The sequence below is a fragment of the Cicer arietinum genome, chromosome 2, assembly GCF_000331145.2.
Source record: "Cicer arietinum cultivar CDC Frontier isolate Library 1 chromosome 2, Cicar.CDCFrontier_v2.0, whole genome shotgun sequence".
Taxonomy (NCBI): Eukaryota; Viridiplantae; Streptophyta; class Magnoliopsida; order Fabales; family Fabaceae; genus Cicer; species Cicer arietinum.
This window is the reverse complement of record NC_021161.2, coordinates 4,011,138-4,033,296: the sequence shown is the minus strand read 5'-3', so window position 1 is coordinate 4,033,296 and position 22,159 is coordinate 4,011,138. Positions and strand designations below refer to the sequence as shown.

At 26.0% G+C, this 22,159-nt stretch overlaps 2 protein-coding genes across 2 annotated transcripts; both read right to left on the bottom strand.

Annotated features, from left to right (window-relative positions):
- Nucleotides 1–225: 225 nt before the first annotated feature.
- Nucleotides 226–6,079, bottom strand: LOC101510258 (wax ester synthase/diacylglycerol acyltransferase 4-like). Its single transcript, XM_004516624.4, has 5 exons — nt 5,830–6,079; nt 4,802–5,374; nt 3,704–4,063; nt 2,777–2,914; nt 226–530 (listed from the first exon to the last, which is right to left on the bottom strand). Exons 1-5 carry the CDS (start codon nt 6,016–6,018, stop codon nt 381–383), a joined length of 1,410 nt encoding a protein of 469 aa, XP_004516681.1. The 5' UTR covers nt 6,019–6,079; the 3' UTR covers nt 226–380.
- Nucleotides 6,080–8,253: 2,174 nt separating this feature from the next.
- On the bottom strand, nt 8,254–12,607 carry LOC101510588 (wax ester synthase/diacylglycerol acyltransferase 4-like). Its single transcript, XM_004516625.3, has 5 exons — nt 12,337–12,607; nt 10,040–10,618; nt 8,943–9,299; nt 8,708–8,845; nt 8,254–8,562 (listed from the first exon to the last, which is right to left on the bottom strand). Exons 1-5 carry the CDS (start codon nt 12,523–12,525, stop codon nt 8,413–8,415), a joined length of 1,413 nt encoding a protein of 470 aa, XP_004516682.1. The 5' UTR covers nt 12,526–12,607; the 3' UTR covers nt 8,254–8,412.
- Between the last annotated feature and the right edge of the window lie 9,552 nt (nt 12,608–22,159).

Here is a 22,159-nt window from a genome sequence, read left to right as displayed (position 1 = left end):
AATAAAAGAGATAGTTAAATTATACACTTGTAACTTGTATGTAATCTGCGACCAGAAGAAGAGAAATACTGGTCCGTAGTTTTTTATTTTCTCAATTAATTTTTCCACATTTGTAATTGGAGTGTGTAGATAGTTAAATTTTTTTTTTAATTGTTGTTATTAAACTGTGGAATTGCATATTTTGAATTGTCTATTTACATATACAAATAGAAAAAATATTCCGCATTATAAAAACTAATATCTCTTATTTTTTTTCAAAACATAAAGAAATTACAATTATTATTTTTTGACAACAAGGAATTACAAGTATATAAACCTTATAGCATATATTTAGATAAAAAATAATAATAATGAATAAGAATGTAGTGGAAAAATGTAATCTATTTTGAAATCTTTTGTGCTGCTGTAATTATCATTTCAAGAGAATTCTCTATGCACGACATGAATTTTTGCTTGTCGATATAATCTTTCTCCAATCCAAATGCAATTCTTAACTGCCCCATGTAACTCATGATCGTTATGGTTAGACTCTGCAATTCCACCAAAACAAAAAACAAATATATATCATTCAAAAGTTTTATGATAGTCAAATTTCCATGCTTCAATGCATATTGGAACAAAAAAATGTAGTCTAATCATATAATATATTTGTTTTTCTATTTTTTTTTTTTTTAAACTAAAGAAACCCTTAGAAGAAAGACCATATAAAATGTTTCCAATATATTTTCAGTGAGTATATAAAAAAAGGGTAAAGCAATACTTTATAATTTGTTTTCATTAGTATATAAATAATAACACGTATATATAATCAATTTTACCAATTCAAAATTTATTTTATTGAATGCACTTTACAGGGGCGAGCCCAAAAGAAGTAAAGCAATTGACTTAGACTTTATATTATTTATGTAATAGTGTTAATTTTTTTACTGTTAATTTTTGTAGACCTCATGGTATAATTTTTACTCTTTCATTTTGCTGTTAATTAATTTAGTATAAAATTTATCAATCATTTGAATGCATTTAATATTTATTAATGTGTAGTTTAATGGGACTGTTTGTTTAGATTTTTTTTAAATGATTTTTATAATATTTTATCTTTTTGTTATAATATTTTTTAAAAATAATTTTATAATTAAAGCTTTAAATAAAAAATTAGTTTAGATAGTTTATCTTAAAATACTATATTAAGTATTTCATCTATTTAATACAACTTTTTTTGAATAATGAAATTTCAAAAAATATTAAAATAAGAAATGTGATTTTAATCATTTTAAAATCTCTAATAATGAATGTCTAAGTTATTGAATATCAAAATTACTTTTTTTAATTTTTAACAAATAAGTTTAAAATAACTTACACGATTATTTAAAATAAGTTCTAGTAAAATTAATTTTAAAAATATAAAATTAAAATTAATTTTTAAAAATTTAAAACGAACAAGCTCAATATTGTAAAAACATTTAGATTTAAAAGACCTCTAATTCTTTTATTATTAATATTTATAGGGTTTCATTTTAAATTTAACTTTACTCCTCTAAATTTATTTATCCTGCTCTGTAATTTTAAAATTAAACACCCTCACATTATTGAATAGAGAAAATTTTATATTGGTTTAATATATATTCTAAATATAGTAAATAGATAAATTAGTTCTTCAAATGTATATCTCAGTAAAATTCTTCCTTATATTTTGCTAATTGACAAATAAACTATTTAAATATTAAAATAATAATAAAAAATAATTCACATTTAAACTGTTAGCACTGTAGACTATGATTTGACATGTTAATTGAATATTTGACTCTCTATTTTGATATTATTTCATTATCATCATAACATAAACTAATTATGCTACGAAATTTAAATATTTCATTAAATAATTTGTTTATAATTAGTTCATGCACAATTACACTAACTTATAAATTTTTCTATGAGATGACAAAATTTCATTGACAAATTTATCCCATGAGAAGATGATATTGATGTAGAGTCAACGTAATAAATTATATCTAATAACAAAAATTTACGAAAAAATTTACTTTAACTACTATTTATAATTTCAAAAATGTATTTACTAATTTACAAAATTTTGAAATTAATTTAGGTGACACTTACATTTTTAAAGACTAATTTGTAATTGGCTATTCACTCCTTCTAAATAAATTTAAAAACTTTTATTTTTCTGATTTTAGACCGGTACACATAAACACTCCTTCACATTAATGGAAAGCACATATGAAATTATCTATCTACTAGATCACAAGCATCTTTCCATTATGATGAAAAAGATGGATATCTGCATATTAAATATTGTGTGCTACAATCAATCATAGAAACCTATACTCCATCAATTATATCTTTACCCCACATTTCCGATAAACTACCTATTTTACTGTTTAAAAACTAAAAAGAATCAATATTGTAACATACATTTTGGTACATTAATTTATTTTAAAAAAAATTCAAAACTTATTTTAAAGTATTTCAACACACATATATATATATATATATATATATCATGATTTGATATAGACTACACACTAGTAATTAAAAGTTTGAGTTTTTTAAAATATATTTATATTCTAACAAATTCAAATTTAATTTTAGGTTTTTGAAACACTTTAAAATTTTGTAGGGTAGGAGAAATTTTTTTATTTTTAATTTAAAAAAAATCAGTTACAAATTTGAATTTTGGAGGATTTGTGAGGTATAGATATAATTGTTAGGGTATGGGATAGTGTTTTTTTATTTTTTATTTTTTGAATCATATACTGACCTCTGGTGGACCAACAACCATAAAGTATAGGCCTTTAACTGGATGGTTAGCCAAAGCCATTTGCTCCACTGGCCCAATTACATTTGAAATTGTTGTGCTTGAATTTCTCAAAGTGTTGTATATATATCTAGCTGAAGCCTATAAATCAATATTAAAAATATTCAATTAAAATAAAATAAAATCTATAAAAACATAAAATAAATAAAATGGTAACTTAGAGGATGACAATTAGAAGCCAACAATGTACTCATCATTCATAAGATACAGAATAAGTTTATAAAATATACTGAAGATTGATTCGATTCTAATAAAGTTTTATTGAAAAATATGAATAACTTTTATATTTAATAAAAAAATAATAAATGATGTTATAAAAAACGATGACATCCATCAAATTACAAATTAAGACGTTTCGGCATAAAAATATACTTCATTCGTTTTAAAATTAAGGTGAGTTTATATTTCTTTCACATAGATTAAGAAAAACAATAAATAAATAATTATATAAATATAACAACTTAAGTAACAAAATTGACCTCATTAAACTATTAGCTTTAAAATTTGTCAGAAATGCATAATAAAATACAATGAATTAAAGATAAAAAAATTATAAACAAATAAATACAATGACTTATAACTGGTGCATACAATATTAATTTAGAGGAAAAAAAAAACAATAAAAATCAATGTCACATTGAATAAATAAAAAATTTATATTAGACAAAATTTCTTTACCTAAACGACATTAAATAAATGAACAATAAATACATTAAATTCTGTTGTCATTGTCGGCATAGAAAAATGTTTTCAAACAAGTGATAATAGGCACTAATAATTGATCAAATATTTAATGACATAGATATGATTAGTTGTAGTACTTTTTTATAGACATGTAGTAATGATCTTTAATTATGGATAGCTACATACCTCAGGACCTCTCAATATCTTCACCATATTCAAAAGCATGCCATTAAGAGGTGTGGCCAAAGAATTTTTCTTCCTATTAATCTCTTTATGAGCTTCCCATATAAACTCAAGTGGATTTTCAAATTTTGTATCACTTAGTTCTGGAATTGGAATATGTAAAAATGCAAATTGATTCCCCCAAGTAGAACCATTGCTATTGTTCTTGTCAACCATCTCCTTAATTGATTTATAACCTTTGAAGTTTCTTGTATTCATCAACACCAATGCTGTCGACTTATATTTTATTGAATCTTCATTTATTTGTTGCATATATAATCGAATTCCGAAAAAAATTAAGCCAGCAATTACATCATTTATGCCCTGTATTAATTTGGTAACCAAAAAATATCAATATGCAAGCTAATATCTAATTTATATATGTAAAGATGATACCAAATTTTGGTGTAACCTTTTTATTTTCAATTTTTTTTATTCACTCGAATAATATAGGATTTAAATAAAGTTGATGCTAAATTTTGGTCTAGTCATTTTTCTTCAATTTTACCCTTTGATTTAAATTATTTTATTTACAATTATTTTTCATCTTTAACTCATTCAAATAACTTTATTTTTTCAAATATAAAATTTTGTTAAAAATATAGATATATAGACACTAATGTTCTTGTTTGCAAGCTAGTAAGAATAATGAAGATTAAAAGAAGATTTTAAATTTTGGTAGTAGTTGTGATTGCACGGACGCATGCAATCACTACGATTACAATTGCATTATAATTGTAAACAAACTTAAAATTTAAAGATTTTTTTTATTTGAGACAAAAATCTTTTTTTTTTTATATTCACTTTTAATCGTAAAATTATCACCAATTTCATTTTATTTTGTGTTTTCAAAAATATACTTAGAACAAACAATTTTTTACGCTATTTTCTTTATAAATCTTTTAAAAACAGACAACGAAGTAAAATCAATGATATTTTTACAATCAAAAGTGAAAAAGAATTGAAATATGCAACTACAATTGCAATTGTTAACCATAATTCAAATTATATGTATAAAGATTAAATTGGTATGCACAAATTAATTTGAGATATTTCACTTACTACTCCAAGTCTTGATTTCACTTCTTTGATGCGATTCATAGAAAATGACACACTTGAGATAGTAATGTGTCGAAGCTTCATGTCATCCGCACAAGATCTTATTGGAGTTAAATCATCTTCAACCAAACTACTTTTTAATATACTCCATCCAAAATCCGAAATAGTGTTGAATACTTTGGGGAAAATGGAGGGAAATGATCTCTTAGAAAAAGGTTTGGTGTTGAAAATTGATTTAGGTGTTTGAGTTGATGGAAGTGTGAATGGAAGAGAGGGATTATCAACTCTTTGTAAACATGAAAGAAGAGCACCCATGAGAGAGTAACCATCTCCAAGTGCATGATGAAGTTTGAATACTAAGGTACTTGCTCCATTTTTTGTTGGATATTTAATAAGGTGAATCTCCCAAAGTGGTCTATGTTCCGGTAAATGTTCCATTGCTATTGTTGATATATAATCATCAACATATTCATCATAGAGTGATGATTTTCTACTTGGAAATACAGGATTTTTAACATGTTCCTCTAGCTTCACTTCAACTTTCTTCCATTTTTTCTCTCCATTTTTGTCCTTAATCTATTTAAATAAATATCTATGATTAGATTTTCAACTTGGTGTTTATTTCATAATATCATTTAATATGTGTGAAAAATACACATCAACATTTTAATATAAATTAGATATCACAACCATTAAGACAAGCACAAGCACCTCGACACAAAATACACCTTAAAAAATGTTAATGTTGTTGCATTGTTGGTTTGTTCGGATATCTATACTAATTACTTTTTTATTAACAGTTAAATAGAAGTTAAATAGAAGGTTAAAATGTCATCATATGATATTTTGATAAAAAATTATTATATATTTATACCCTTATATCACCAAATGGTGAAGTAAATGTAGATAATAATAATTATTATTATATTAAACTGAATAGAAAGAGATTTTATAATGAGTAAAAATGTATGTAACATTAAAATAGAAAATATATATGCATATATATGAGTGAGGAGAAGATGATTGATTACCATAATGGAGGAGAAACGTGTGTTGATGGGAAGAAATACATTGTGAAGAAGTGACAAAGTTTGAATATTGTCATCAATTGGAACCTCAAATTCTAAGACACCTAAAATGTATACACACAATGAAGAACTATTCAAATATTGTCCTGTAGGACTAACGGGCTCTTCAACTTCTTCCACAAACCCTTCCATAATATATTTAAGTGTTTATTGGTTCATAATAATGAGTTATAGAGTTTGGGTGTGTGTGTGTATGTTATAACTTATACATATAATGGGAAGGACGAGATAAGCATTGAGTAAATATTTCGGTTTGTTTGGTTTACTTTTTTAATGGTCACACTAGCTTTGTCGGTTATTTAATTTACTTCACGAGTTCTACCAAAAGAAATGTGGAAAGTACACCTTTTGGACGGTTTAATATTTTCGGTGAATCACATTATTTTTAATAAATTTTAATAAAATATTTTATTTTTATTTATTTATTATTATAAATAATAAGAGCCCACCTTTAAACTATTTTTTAAGAGATTAATATTAAACACAATTTTTTTTACCAAAAATGTGAAATACAACTTTAATTAATTTTTTTCTTTTATTTTCTTAACATTTGCATAGAGAAACTCGCAGCGTTCATTTTAAAAAGAGCAATATGTTTAAATTACATAAAATAATAATAAATTTATAATTTAACATAAAAAATAAAAAATAATATTAATATAAATATAGTAGTAATAATAAATTTATTTATATTTAATAAATAGATTGATATAATAAATATAAAAGACTTTTTTTTTATATATATATATATATATATATATATATATATATATATATATATATATAACCTAGACTGGGCCATATGCTCATATTGATCTATCAACATATTTATATTCCTACTTATGTAGGAAAAATAGTGCGTTTAATTGGGATGGAGATGGTATAGAGAGTAAAAATTAATTTTTCAGACACACTTTGTGTTTAATTTAACCTTTATTTATTGAATGTGTAGGTTGCAAGTTCGATATGACTAGTGTTGTTGGAATGAGATAAATGTAAATCTCTTTGTAAGTGTTCAATGAGTTCAAATGTCTTTTCTACCTTGAACAAAAAACCATTATTACATCAATGAACTTCAATGTATTATTACATTAATAAAACACCACTCAATAACGTATGATGTTTATAAATACATATAAGATGTTAACTTTGATGTATCTCACTACTATATCAAATGATTTTAGATATTTGTAAAATTTTGCATATGTGATCATATAACATAAAGTTTCAATCAAAACTGAATTTTGTAAAATTTATGAGTATATATGTGATCATATAACATAAAGTTTCAATCAAAACTGAATTTTGTAAAATTTATGAGTATAATTTGATCCTCCTATATAGTATATATAAAGACAGAGAGAATAAAGGTAATGAAATGAAATTGTAAAATTATTTTATAGTGTGATTCAATTATAATTTATAATACAATGTGACATATTAAATTATTATGATTGAATACAATGTAGAAGTACAATAATGTAATTAAATAAATAAATAATTGTGAATAACATAAAATTTAAAATTTGTCAGGCTAATTTAAGTCCGGATAGCCTATAATGGGTGAATTGGGCTTAATAATTTGCAATCTATTACAAAATGGTCGGTCCATATATGAGTGCAATCCACTATAGTTTGGATGTGCTCTTACCACCAAAATTCTCATTATTTTATCAGATTTTAAAATTGATAGTGTAAAATTTTAATCTAATTGTAAAGAATGGGATTAATAATGTTATTTAAAAATTCAATCTTATTGTTTACAAATTTTAAATAAATATTGGCGTATAGATGAACAATGACCTTATAGTTTTTGTTCAAGCAACAAACATTTAATATGATTGAAACTTGACTGAAACCAATATTCAGTATTATGGATCTGGTCAATTGGCAAACAACCATTTTTCAAAAAGAAATGTGGGCTGCCCCAATTATACTTTGAGTCAATTATGGGTTTGTTTGTCACAATTTTTTAAATATTCACTTTTAAAAATATTGCTTTTAAAAGTTTTTATTTATTTATTATAATTTTTTGGTCAGTAAAAACAATGGTGGAAAATTTGACACAACTGTAAAATTATAGATTCATAATATTACACCTTTTAATAAAATAAAAAACTAGGTGACCAAAAAAATTATAATTTAAAAAAATTAAAAACGTCTTCAAAATGAAATATTTTCAATAGCTTCTTTTGAAAATTTTATTTTAAGAAATTCTCTTGAAAATCATTTTTGATAAATGACATTTTTTTTAGAAAATTATTTTTATAATGGAAGACAAAGATAATAACTTCAAATTTTCTTAAGAATTTCTAAAAAAAAATTATATATAAATATATGTTCCTCAAAATCACTATTCTTAGGATGATAAAGTAAATTAGTGCAATATGAAATATCTTTTATGCCCCTGTGTTCAACAAAAATGCATACATATGAAAAAAGATTACCAACTATTACAGAATCATTACATACCATATTTGAATTTAAAAAAATTAAATATATAATATAGTTATATTCCTTTTATTTTTATGAGGAAATCTTTCTTGATGCTTTAATTATCATCTCAAGAGATTTCTCCATACAACACTTGATTTTTTGCTTGTCAATGAAATCTTTCTCCGAACCAAATGCAATTCTTAACTTTCCCATATAGCTCATGATTGTCACCGTGAGACTCTGAAATTCCAAAAACAAAATCAAAATATACTTTGAGACGCATCATTTTATCCTAAGTCTTTCTTATCAAAATAATAATAAATAATAATAAATGTTGTGAGTAGTCATTAAGTATAAAAAAGATTGAGTGCAAGCAATGATATACCTCTGGTGGACCAACAACCATGAAGTATAAACCTTTAACTGGATGATTATCCAAAGCCATTTGTTCCACTGGCCCAATTATGTTAGATATTGTTGTACTTGAGTTTCTTAATGTACTGTGCACATATCTAGCTGCAGCCTGAAACCACATTTATTTTCAATTAAATAAACCTATGGGAAAGTTAATATATATAAATTAAATTATAATAGTTAATTAAGAGTGATTAAGTACTAACCTCAGGGCCTCTTAGTGTTTTGACCATATTTAAAAGCATTCCGGTAAGAGGTGTAACCAAAGAATTTTTCTTCCTATTAATCTCTTTATGAGCTTCCCAAATAAACTCAAGTGGGTTTTCAAATTTAGGATCATTTAACTCTGGAATTGGTACATGTAAAAATGCAAATTGATTCCCCCAAGCAGCACCATTGTTGTTCTTACTAACCATCTCCTTAACTGATTTATAACCTTTGATACTTCTTGTATTCAATAACACCAATGCTGTCGAGTTTGCTTTTCTTGATTCTCGATTCACTTCTAGCATATATAACCTTATGCCAAAGAATATTAACCCAGCAATCACATCATTTATGCTCTGTACAAATATTCATCACAAAAATTAAATTATTATCAAACTCATGTCAGAAATTTAATGTAAATTTATAACTAAGAATCAACATTCAAGAATAATATTTTCCTCACACTTTTCTCTTTTTATTCATATATCATGTCAACTTTAATCAGAAATACTTTTAGATTTAAACTCATAAATAGTTGTAATGTGTTGATAATATAAAACATATTACATAGATGATGCGACAATTAAACTTATGATATAGTTGGTGTCATATATTAATGGCAGCTCAGGTAGATATAAAAAAAGAGTGTGTACAGAAAAACTCACCCATTAAAATATGATTTAATTAATATCATTGAATTTTGATTTTACTCAAACCTCTCCGATTAAAATATGAAATTCTACTCACATTTAAAAAGTCTCAAATTGTTCCCTTTTTCAAATGTAATTTCACATCTTGCAACTTTTATCAAAATTTTACTAAATATTTTAAATTTAAACTTTAAAAGATGTTTTATTTATCAAATCCGTCATAAAACCCTAATATACTAAGACAACAAAATAACATTTATTGAGTTTGAGTAAAAGAAAACAATATAAGGACCATATTTTTGTAACTTCTCAAGTAAAAAATGTTGATTGACTCAATAAAATTTGAAGTAACAACATGACACATGATCCAAATTAGAGGTGTAAAAGCATATATATAACTAAACTAAAAAAAAAAATTAAAAATTCTATTTAAGTATTTCACATACCACTCCAAGTCTTGATTTGATTTCTTTGATATGCTCCATAAAGAATGATACATTTGAGATAGTAATTTGTCGAAGTTTAACATCATCAGCACGAGATCTTATTGGAGTTAAATCATCTTCAATCAAACTACTTTTTGCAATACTCCATCCAAAATCAAACATACTACGAAATACAGAGGAGAAAATAGAAGGAAATCTCTTAAAAATAGCTTTGGTATTAAAAATAGATTTAGGTCTTTGACTTGATGGGAGTGTGAAAGGAAGAGAAGGGTTATCAGCTCTTTCTAAACATGAAAGAAGAGCACCCATGAGAGAATAACCATCACCAAGTGCATGATGAAGTTTAAATATCAAAGTACCAGCTGCATTTTTTGTTGGATATTTAATTATATGAATTTCCCAAAGTGGCCTTTGTTGTGGTAAACGTTCCATTGCTATTTTGGACATATACTCGTCAAGACATTCATCATATAATGAGTTCGATGATTCGTTACTTGGAAATATAGGAATTTTAATATGCTCCTCCAAATTAACTTCAACTTTCTTCCATTTCTTCTCTCCATTTATTTGGTCCCTAATCTATTCAAGTAACCACTCCATCATTAGTTTTTCATTCATTTTTTTTTTCCAATAATATAAAAACATTTTGTCCAATTAATCACACACATTCAAACAACCACATATTTGGAAACATAATAATGTATCAAATATCTACAATAGGTTCTAAAATCAAACACTTCTTTAAAATAAAATAAAAATGATAAAAAAAAAAGTAACTATCATAGAGTTTTATGTATATATAATGTGTGTATATATATAATGAATTTAATTGATATACATTAACGATGTAAATATATTTTATATTGTCTAATCACAAACATTAGATCATAAAAATATTTAACTTTAATTATTTTTATTTCAGAAAAAAATATAAATGAAAATTTATGATTGATAACTGTATATAAGTTTAATTAGCAAGCATCTAATCAAATCACGCCTTATATATATTTGTATAGATATATTTAAGGAACCTAATAAACAAAATGATATTGTGGTGTAATTTAATTTCGTACACGTTTACAAAGATTGTACGCTATCATTATCAATACAAAAAGTTAATCTCCATAATTCATCTTATAATAGCTATTTAGTATTTAGAAAGGCAAATTTCAAATAGAATTGAATAGTCTAAGCCTAAAAAGCTCACACGATATGCATTACTCTCATCTTAAAATGGCAGCATTTAAGAAAAACACATATTATGTGACAATATGTACGAAAAAGAAGCCTAATCAAAATGTAGCTTTTGTTCTTTTCTCTCTCTCATTATCTCATTGTACTACTTTAATAAATAAACATGCTTGAACCATGTGATATCATTAAATGTGTTTTTCCAACTCTTGGTCCATATGCTAGATCTTATAGTTTTTGTTTTGGTTATAAAATTTGGTTATTTTCTTATATAGTTTTTTTTGATATAAAAGGTTCTTATAGTTGACAACCTCTTTTTGCTTAGTATCACAAAAAGAGATGAGATGTCACACATAAAAAAATCTTGTATACATTTTTTTTTTTAAATCACACTAATTTTATATATATATGCGGTATTAGGATGAATGATATCTCGTGAGAAAATCTCATGTTGCATTTTATTTGTCCATTTTTTAAAAAAAAAAAAAAAAATAACACGTGAAGTGCATATTTTAAGCTATTTTAAAAAATATAAAAAATATGTCAAAATTTTAAAATTAATATACATATATAGTAGATGCTCAAAATACAGTACTAAGATTTTATGATAAATCGTATTTAAAGCTAATATTTCCAACACGGCACATATTTAAAGCTAAACATTCCAAACATGAGTACAGACCCTTCGAAGCAAACTACTTTATGTAATAATTTTTCAATTAACAAAGCTCACACATAAACAATATTGAGATAGAGAAAGAAAAATAGAGATTTAAAAGAAATTAAAAGATGTGAATGAAGCTAATACTAATTGATATATAAGCATGATTACAATGTATCAAATAAAAAACTCCACACATTATGTCAAAAAAATATATCAAAATAATAATAATAATAATAATAATAATAATAATAATAATAATAATAATAATAATAAACAAAAAATAATTGCCATGTTGATGAAGAAGAAACGTGTGTTCAGCAAAAAGAAGTTAAACAAAGCACACACATTAAGGATGTGAGTGAAATTAATTCTAATTAAGAACAAACATTACTATATATATATCAACAAAAAAAATATCAAAGTAATAAGAAAAAATGAATACCATGATGGAGGAGAAACGTGTGTTGATGGGAAGGAAAACATCTTGAAGCAATGAAAGGGTTTGGCAGTCATTAATTGGAATTTCAAATTCTAAAACACCCAAAATGTATATACACAAAGCAGAGCTATTCAAATATTGCCCTGTTGGACTCACTGGCTCTGTAATTTCTTCTTCTTCAAAATTTTTCATTTTCACTATTTTTGTAACTAAATAATAATAATAATAATAATAACAATATAATAGAATGAGTTTTGGTATTGAAATTGTTGTAGTTGAGTTGGGGTAGATATATACATAGGGAAGTAAGAGAGAAAGAGAAGAAAAGTATTGTTGGCATTAATTAAATAACATAGATACATTAATTAGGTTGTTTGCCCTTATTTAATGGTCACACAGCTAGCACCCCCTCTACCCTTGACGGTTTCTTAATGTACTGCGTCACTAGTGCAGTGAAAAATAATTCAGATTTTCTGGTAGCTCCAGCATTCAATTCTATACTATATACCTAATGTATACTTTCATTAACATACATCTTTTTTTTTCACTAAAAAAGTAAAAAAAATAAACCTACTCATTTATTTCCTTTTTCGGGTTTCGATTAACACATTAATTCTATAAGGTAAATCAAGAATACCCTTATATAATTTACATTTAGGACTTACACTGTGTTTAATTTGTAAAAAAAAATAGAATAAAATAAAATAATTTTTTTTTATTTTGTTTGATTTTGAAACTAATTATAATTTTTTTTCACTAAATCATGAAACAACTTTTTATCTCGATACAAATTATTCCTCTTTTTTTTTTATTGTACTTCATTTTTTTTTATTGTCTCGTATTTTTCTCTCTTTATTTTATTTTATTGAACTTCATTTTTTTTATTGTTTCTTATTATTCTCTCTCTTTATCGTCTCTCTCTTCCTTTTATCTCTTTATCTACAATCTCATGTCTCTCTCTTATCTTTATACTATGATATCTTCTTTCTCTACTCTCTCTCTATCTTATGTCTCTCTCTTTTATCTATCTATCTATCTACGATTTCATGTATTTCCCCTCTCTTTATATTATGATATTCTCTTTCTCTACTCTCTCTATCTTTTGTCTCTCCTTATTATCTCTCTATCTACGATTTCCTATATTTTCCCTCTCTTTATACTATGATATCCCCCATCTCTCTCTCTCTCTCGCGCGCGCGCACACACATATAATATATATATTCATAAGAAAATTTTAGTAGTTAATTTGTTCAATTCATAAACATCAACCAATGTGCACTGAAAATTTATTTGTCTTGTGCATCGATCATCAAACACAGTAGAGGACACAAAATTATCTTATACATTTCTATATTATCTTGTGTTCTTTTGTTCAATCCACTACTTAATGTTTTTCAAATTAAATGCACATTTATAGTATCAATAATTGTAAGACTAATCATGAAAAATTAATTAACACACATTTTCTACAAATTAATTTATTGTTACAATTATTTTTTAATATATGTGAAATTTGTAAGGGAGTCTCAATATAATAGACAAAAAGATTACCTCTGGTTTAAGTGCACACGGGTCAGATTGAGTTGATTTTGATCAAATTTATTATTCCACCAAATACAAATTCATGGATTTGGAAATATATATGTAACTTTGTATCAAACTCAGCAATTATATTGTGTGATGAATCTGTTGATTTGAGTCAGGTCATCGAGATCATAAGATATAAAATATTTATTAAAAAAAAATATGTGTTCCGTTGAAAATTTTAGTATTTAAACTAAATTTCAACACTTCAACTAATTGAAACACTTTATGATTCAACATACTGAAGTCTTCAATTACATTAACAAAAATAATATATTTGCAATATTTTTCAATGGTCTGATTCGCAAATTTAAAATCATAAACACATTATAAATTTTTCGATGATGACTTGCCATAACATTTTTATACAAAGTAATATATAATAAATAAATAAAACGCGAGGACGGTTGTACCAAAAAGAAAGCATGAGAATGGTATGACAAATTAAAATGCATTATATTTTTCAACATTGAACACAATGGCAATCCTGTAAATACATGGTTAAAATCTTTATGAACAATTTCATTCACACTCTTAAAAGTGGCTCCCTAAATGTTTCCCATAAGTCACTTTCCACCGTTTCATAAATCTAAAATTTCATCCAAAGTGCATAGCAAGTCAAACGGTGCTCAATTTAATAAATTATTAGAATTAAGAAAGTTACTATTACCCTACTAGATACTTTAAAATCAAAAGAAATAGTTGATGGACATGTAATATATCTATTTGTAGTAACAAAAAGTTAAATAATGGAGTCTAGCACAAGAGACTAGATTACTACAATTACTTCTAGTTGAGAGAACATTTGAAAAATATTATTTTTCTAAGGTAACTTGTATAAAAGGAAAGAAAAAGTTAAGAGAATCTTATATATACATAGAGGTGGTATGAGTTACTCTTAGAACACATTGATATGCAACTTACACAAGAAAGTTAGACTTCTAGAAGTCTCCAACCCAAAATACAAAGTCATTAAGGAAAATAAGTTTCTAACAATACGAAACCAACACCTTAAGACCTATGAACACAATAAAAGCTTCAATTAATACCTCTAAAGTCTTATTAGAAAAGATGCACCCATTCCTTAAAATCCAAATCAACCACAAAAGATGTCATATCAACATCAACTTCTTCTTTCATGCCGCCAAAAGATAAAAAGCTAAAGAAGGAAAGTATACAAATCTCTCGACATAACCTACACCACTCCTAACCACTAAAGTTACACTAAGCAAACATTTATGTTGGTTTGTCTCTTGAGCCCTAAAACATAAGCCACACATATATATATGCATTAACATCTCCAATTACTCTCCTTTTAACAATTTGGAGTGAGTAGGGAACCTATACAATATCATATGCCATGGAAAATTAATGTATTTAGACTACACAATATTGTTTTTTTAAATAGTTATATTTGACCACATAATTATATTCTTATTAATTAGACTTTTGTTAAATCCTAATTTTTAAATGTACTAATCATATATATAAGTTTTTATTTATTTATTTTAGATTTAAACTTGAAGAGCTCAATGCGAAATTTGTGTGAATATGTGCTTTGAGTTTGAGTGGACGAGTTATGAGTGCCTTACAGAGACATGAATTTATGAGATTATACTATTTGCTTCACTGTGAATCATTTGTATGAGTCATGACTCATGATTACCTTACAAACATGAATTTATCATACTACTATTTGCTTCACCGTGAATCATTCATTATTACTTCACACAGTCTTTATTCAATCAAATGCTTACAGTATTTCTTCAAACAAAGAAGCTAGCTAGGTCAGCGAAAAAGAGCATATGAGCTTGGATGGTGGCATAAAAATAATACCTCTATCGTTTAAAATAAACCCACATAAGGTGTAAAAAGGGAAAGGATATGAATTCCAATATTCTTGATTTGATTTTCTTTACAATAACTAGTAACTAAACTCTACTCGTCGGTGAAACTTGTAATTAAGATACATTTTATTATATTTTAGTTATCTACTCGTCGGTGAAACTTGTAATTAAGATACATTTTATTATATTTTAGTTATCTATAATCATATGTTAGATTGATCACCTTTTACATGTTCTTAATTAATTAGTTGTTAACGATCATACTACAATTAATTAGTAGACTATAAGATAATTAAAACTATAAATTATTGCATGACTAAACTTAATTTTAATCTTTCAATCATTCAACTTTTTTACGCTGTATGCTTTTCTTGAATTAAAATTCTATGCATAACAAAACAAATTATTAATTTAGGAAAAATAATATTAATCACAAATGACTAGATAAATTAATAGTCTTATTGATAAAGGGATTGGTAATTGAATGAAAAGAAAGGAATTTAAATAGAACTATAATATGAGATAATTAATCAAAGTTATAATGAAATTGTGATCATATGTTTTTCTCAATCATTATTGTAGTCTAAATAATAAATAATTTTTATTAGTTTATTACTTGTTAATTAATTTAAATATGTAGATAATTTTTTATACTACTTCTACAATAGAATACATTTTTTGAATGTGTTTTTAACGCAATAAATTTTTGACGCCATTGTCGAAGATTAATTTAACAATATTAAGTGAAATAGATTTCCATTATTTTAGGCTTTTTATTTATTTTATTCAGAAACAAAAAATAAATAAGTTGTTTTAATTTTCATTGTTACTATTATTAATTTTTTTTAAACTATATCTTTTTTCTTATTTCTATTATCATTTCAATTTGTTTTGCACTTTATTTTATTAAAAAGTAAAAACAACATTATTATTTATTTAGTTAGTATTAGTTTTTTTTATGCCTAACCTACTATTCGGGTCTATTCACAGTTGATTTTTGTTTTTGTAAAAAATAAAAAATGGTCAAAAGGAAAACTACGGAAGATTACATCATCGTAACCAATAACGAATCACGTTTAAGAGGAAAACAATGGTTGAATATATATTAGAGGCTAAATTGAAAACTCTTAAAAGACAATTAGAGACATTTACTCATCCTCTTTGTCAATATTTAGACTTGGTGAGGCATGATATTACTGGAATTCCTAAGAGTTCTGCCCTGATGGGTATCAATATGATCCATACTCGAACAAGTGAAACATTACTTACATATCACCTTGCATGCAGTTTCAATATCCAAAATAGGAAAATGAGCTAGAGATTGGTGAGAAACATACGACCTTCATGCAAAATACCCTTCCTGAGTTATCTCAAAAGACTCAATACACGTCACCCACTCAAATTAAGCCCAAGACAAATGAAGCCAAGATTATCTATCAAGATTGAGAAAGAGTTTAATGAAGAACTTGGACATGAAGAACAAACATCTATTGAAAGAGAAATAGCTTTTATAGAAACAGATCACTTGTGAAGAGAATCAACAAGACCCTATAGTTATCATCATAAAAAAAGTCAAGAGACCCCAATTATTTTGAAAAAAATTATATTAACCATGATGCTATAGTTGACGTTGAAAAGGGACAAATGAATTTAAGGTGTGGTAAGAAAGGATATGTTTTTAAAGCGTTAAATTCCTTTGAAAATTTCTCTCATATTATTTCTTCATATTTTGATAATGTGGTTGTTACTAATGATTTTAGTGACTACAAGATGCAATACGCTTTGCAAAAATATCTTATTTTACAAGATCCTAGTATAGTGGTAAGTGGAGATGAAATTATAATTTCACCGTCTTTCGAAACTCATTCACCACATAGAAAAAGAAAGAAAAATGTGAACCATGTGATTGGGAAATAGGAAGTTAAGAAGAGGGAGTACCTTAAAGGTGAAATATGCATTTGGAGAGTCGTTTGATTCATCCTTAGACTGTCGTCTGATTCATCCTTAAAATGTAGTCAAGCTCGTGATGTTAAACAAGCATTTTGTAGGAGGCAACCTGCGTTAATAAGTTTACTATTTTGGTATGTTTAATTTTTTTTTTAAGAAATAAAAGTTTTAACTGCAAAGCTCTTTCGGAGAAGTCACTTTTCCTTTCTCTCATTTATTTATTTTATTTTGTGTCTATTTGAATATTATACATTGAGAATCATGCTTTATATGCTAGTGCGGGGAGATAACATATATTTTGACCCTTGCTCTCTTGTAGTGCTTGTGATGACATATTTATTGGCTTGTTTTACTTGAATTACGTGTTTGAAGTTTATTATATAAAGCCACTATTGTGTTTGATTTTTGAGCAATGCCTAGGGATCAACGTGTAGTTCAGACTAAACTGAAACTTTTAAACTATGTTTGATAGAATAGAGATGTTCCTTAGTTTTGACACAAGAATTTCTTGTTGTGAATAAGTTTAAGTGTTTTAAGATGGACAAAAACTAAAACAATTAAGTCTAATTTAAAGTGAATTAAATCTTTAACGTACGACAACTGAGAAATAAAAACTTCATGAACTAAGGGACAAGAAAAAGAAGTAAATGACGACTTAGTATAAAGAATTAAAAATATAATAAAAGATCATCCCACTTATTAATTTGGAGGTTACTCACATTACGAAAGATGAAGTGAAGTGTTGTTTCACCGAATAGATTGAAGATTAGTTATAGTTATACTAATAGTCTCAAGATATTAAATGCTTAGAAGCAACATGCATCATTATGCACTTTGAACTATGACAATTCATCTTACTTAGTTGACATGAACTATAAGTTTTTTTTGTGTTTGATTTAATTAATCTTAAAATTTTTAAAGGATTTTTGCTCAAATTGAAAGATTCATGGTATTTAGGCGAATTTCATTTTTATTATTTGTTTGTTTCTCTTTAAAATTTTAATTCATATTTGAGCCATAACTTGCTTGAGGCCAATCAAAGGTTAAGTATGGAGTTTATTATTACTTATTTTTAGAGCAATTATATGATATTATATAAATTTTTAAATAATTTGCTTTTTATTATGTAGAAAAGATGAAAAGAATTCAAGTAATAATATATGAAGTATATATTGTTGAGACAAAATCTCTCAAATGATTTTAATAATAACAAAATTACTTAAGAGATTATGATTATGGTTAATGACTAACATGTGCTCTTGAGTGTATTCATATAAGATAATAAGTTATTAATCATTAAGGCAAAAAGAAGGAAAATATAATTTTGGCCTGAGGATGGAAAACCACGAGAGGATGGCTTATGATCAAGAAAACCACGTGAGGATGGCATATGATCAAGAACACCTCGTGAGGATGGGCTGCAAAGTGAAAATCTCCAGATCTGCCCAAGTTGTGACCTCACCAGTACAAATGCTCTTATTCATTAAAGAAATATATAACTAAGTCAAAGAAATAGTATTTGAAATAAAAGTTAGAAGGCCAAAAGGAAAAGGACAAGAATAGCTAGATCTAAATCTGTGAGGATGGCAGAATAGGCTAAGGATGGACCAACTATGTTGAAAGCAACCCATCAAGCATGTGCAAAGGCTAAAATTAGATCATTTATTGGGCTTGCACGTTTTAATACATGAAGAAGTCAAGTTAACAAAAGGCAACTTGAAACAAGCCAAAAATGGAAGATCACATGTTGCTGCCAGATCTGATCCTCGGACTGAGTATGACAGTCCTATGTCATAGGGTGGCTTTTTCTCTCTTGTCAACATCATCTCAAAAGGTGAAATCAACCTAGACCTTAAAGGCTTCGAAAAATGCAGCTCACATGGTCAAAGAAACAGCCTTGCATTCTGATTAAAGAGAAAAAACAAGGACATGTCAAGATCAAAGCTATGCTGCGTGAGGATGGGATATGCCTGGCCTAACAAGCTGAATGACAGTTCTGTAATTATGATGAAAAAACCTTGGATCCTTTGAAAAATGATTTCCAACGGTCATCAAGGGCTTGGATCTCTATAAAATGCAAACAAGCTCTCCATTGGAAGACACACAACACAACTGCATAAAAAAGATCAAGCATCTTAAAGCTTTCAAGAAGCAAATCACATCCTCTCTTATTACTTTCTTTGATCCTACACTATCCTTTGAGAAAATATTAAGTATCAATCACTCTCATTCTACTTTGTAATTTCCTAGTGAGTGAAACTTGGAAATATTTGAAAATTGATTGTAAGCTTGGTGAAGCTTGATAATACACAGTTTGTAATCATCCTCGGGTTGAGAATCGATCTGTTTGAAAGTTAGTGAAATCTCACAAGGGTGTGATGACTGGACATAGCCATCTTTGGGTGAACCAATATAAAGTTGTGTGTGTGTCCCTCATACTCTGCTCCTACTCTTTTGCTCAACTTAGATCTAACGATTTGAAAAATCCAATCCTCGAGCTAGCCATCCTCAGCGAGAGAATAGTTTTTAAAAAACACTTAAAATTTATTTTTAACATCAAAATCCCTATTCAACCCCCCTTCTAGTGATATTTAGCTACATCATATATGTAAATATATTATATTATATTATATTATATTATATTATATTATATTATATTATATTATATTATATTATATTATATTATATTATATTATATTATATTATATTATATTATATTATATTATATTATATTATATTATATTATATTATATTATATTATATTATATTATATTATATTATATTATATTATATTATACTTTATATTAGATAAAAATGAGTTACTGAGAGACAGAAGTAAATTAGCTAAATTATCGAAAACAAATGTCGTGTAAAGAAATCAGATAGCTAATTCACAGAAGAAATATAAAAAGCGCCCCTGAACTTGAATGGAAGGATATAAAAAGAAAGCATATAATAGCAAATCGATTACTTGGCATAAAAATAGTACCAACTCTATCATTCTTTTTATTTAAAAAACCCACATTTCAATCCAAAAGAGGAAACAAAAACATATTTTGAAAAATTGAAGTTGGAGTAAAGTGTCTTAAATTTTGAAATATATTATATTATACTTTATATTAGATAAAAATGAGTTACTGAGAGACAGAAGTAAATTAGCTAAATTATCGAAAACAAATGTCGTGTAAAGAAATCAGATAGCTAATTCACAGAAGAAATATAAAAAGCGCCCCTGAACTTGAATGGAAGGATATAAAAAGAAAGCATATAATAGCAAATCGATTACTTGGCATAAAAATAGTACCAACTCTATCATTCTTTTTATTTAAAAAACCCACATTTCAATCCAAAAGAGGAAACAAAAACATATTTTGAAAAATTGAAGTTGGAGTAAAGTGTCTTAAATTTTGAAAAATTGAAGTTGGAGTAAAGTGTCTTAAATTTTGAAATAAGAATTATTCTATTCATAGGTTTTTTTTTTATTTAAAATTTAATGAACACCATTGTTCTTGATTTGATTTTCTTTACAATAATGAGTAACTAAACTTTCTTCCCTAGTCATTGATGAATCTTGTAATTGAGATACTTTTTACTATATCTTAGTTATGTATTCTAGTTTTAGTTTAATTACTTTTTATTGTTCACTTAAATGTTTCTATTGTTCTGTTATGATTGATCAATTAGTCATCATTTACATGTTTTTAATCAATTAGTTGTTGGCGATCATACTGCAACTAATTGGTGGATCTACATGATAATTGAGACTATAAATTATTGCATGACTAAACTTAATTTAGTCTTTCAAATATTCAATCTTTTTATGTTATATGAGATATTTGCTTATTTCAAATCTTATTGGTTTTATTGATGAGGTTTGGTGATGTGGCTAGATTTTGAGTGGATAAATAGTTTGGTTTGAATAGTTTTTATAATCTATTTCCATGATTGTATGCTTCGTTTGTAAATAAGCTTATTCGAGTTGAAGATTTGTGTCATTTGGATGTTGATTGTAGTTGGAATTAGGTGTTGGCTCTCAGTTGATGGAATATTAGGAAATTTGTTTAGGTCGTTTGTTTTTGTTATTATAAAATCGTTGGAAGCAAAACATGTTGATGTTTATCTTCTTTTGTAAAGGTGTTGTTCATAGAATATGCAAAAAATCGATACATATTAAACATGAAAGAAAGAAAAGTAGAAATTAAATTGAATTAATTGAATGAAAATAATTATTAATTACAATAATTGTGAGATGATATATATATATATATATCAAAAAGTGACTATTACAATCAACTTGCAACTAATTTAAATAATTTGTAAATAATTTGCAACTAAAGTAAACTAATTTAACAGTTGCAAATGAGTTGTTTTGGTGTGGAGAATTATTTTTTAAGTGATATCACAATCAATTTATGATTAGTTGGGTGTGTGAAAAGTGGATGTGGTTG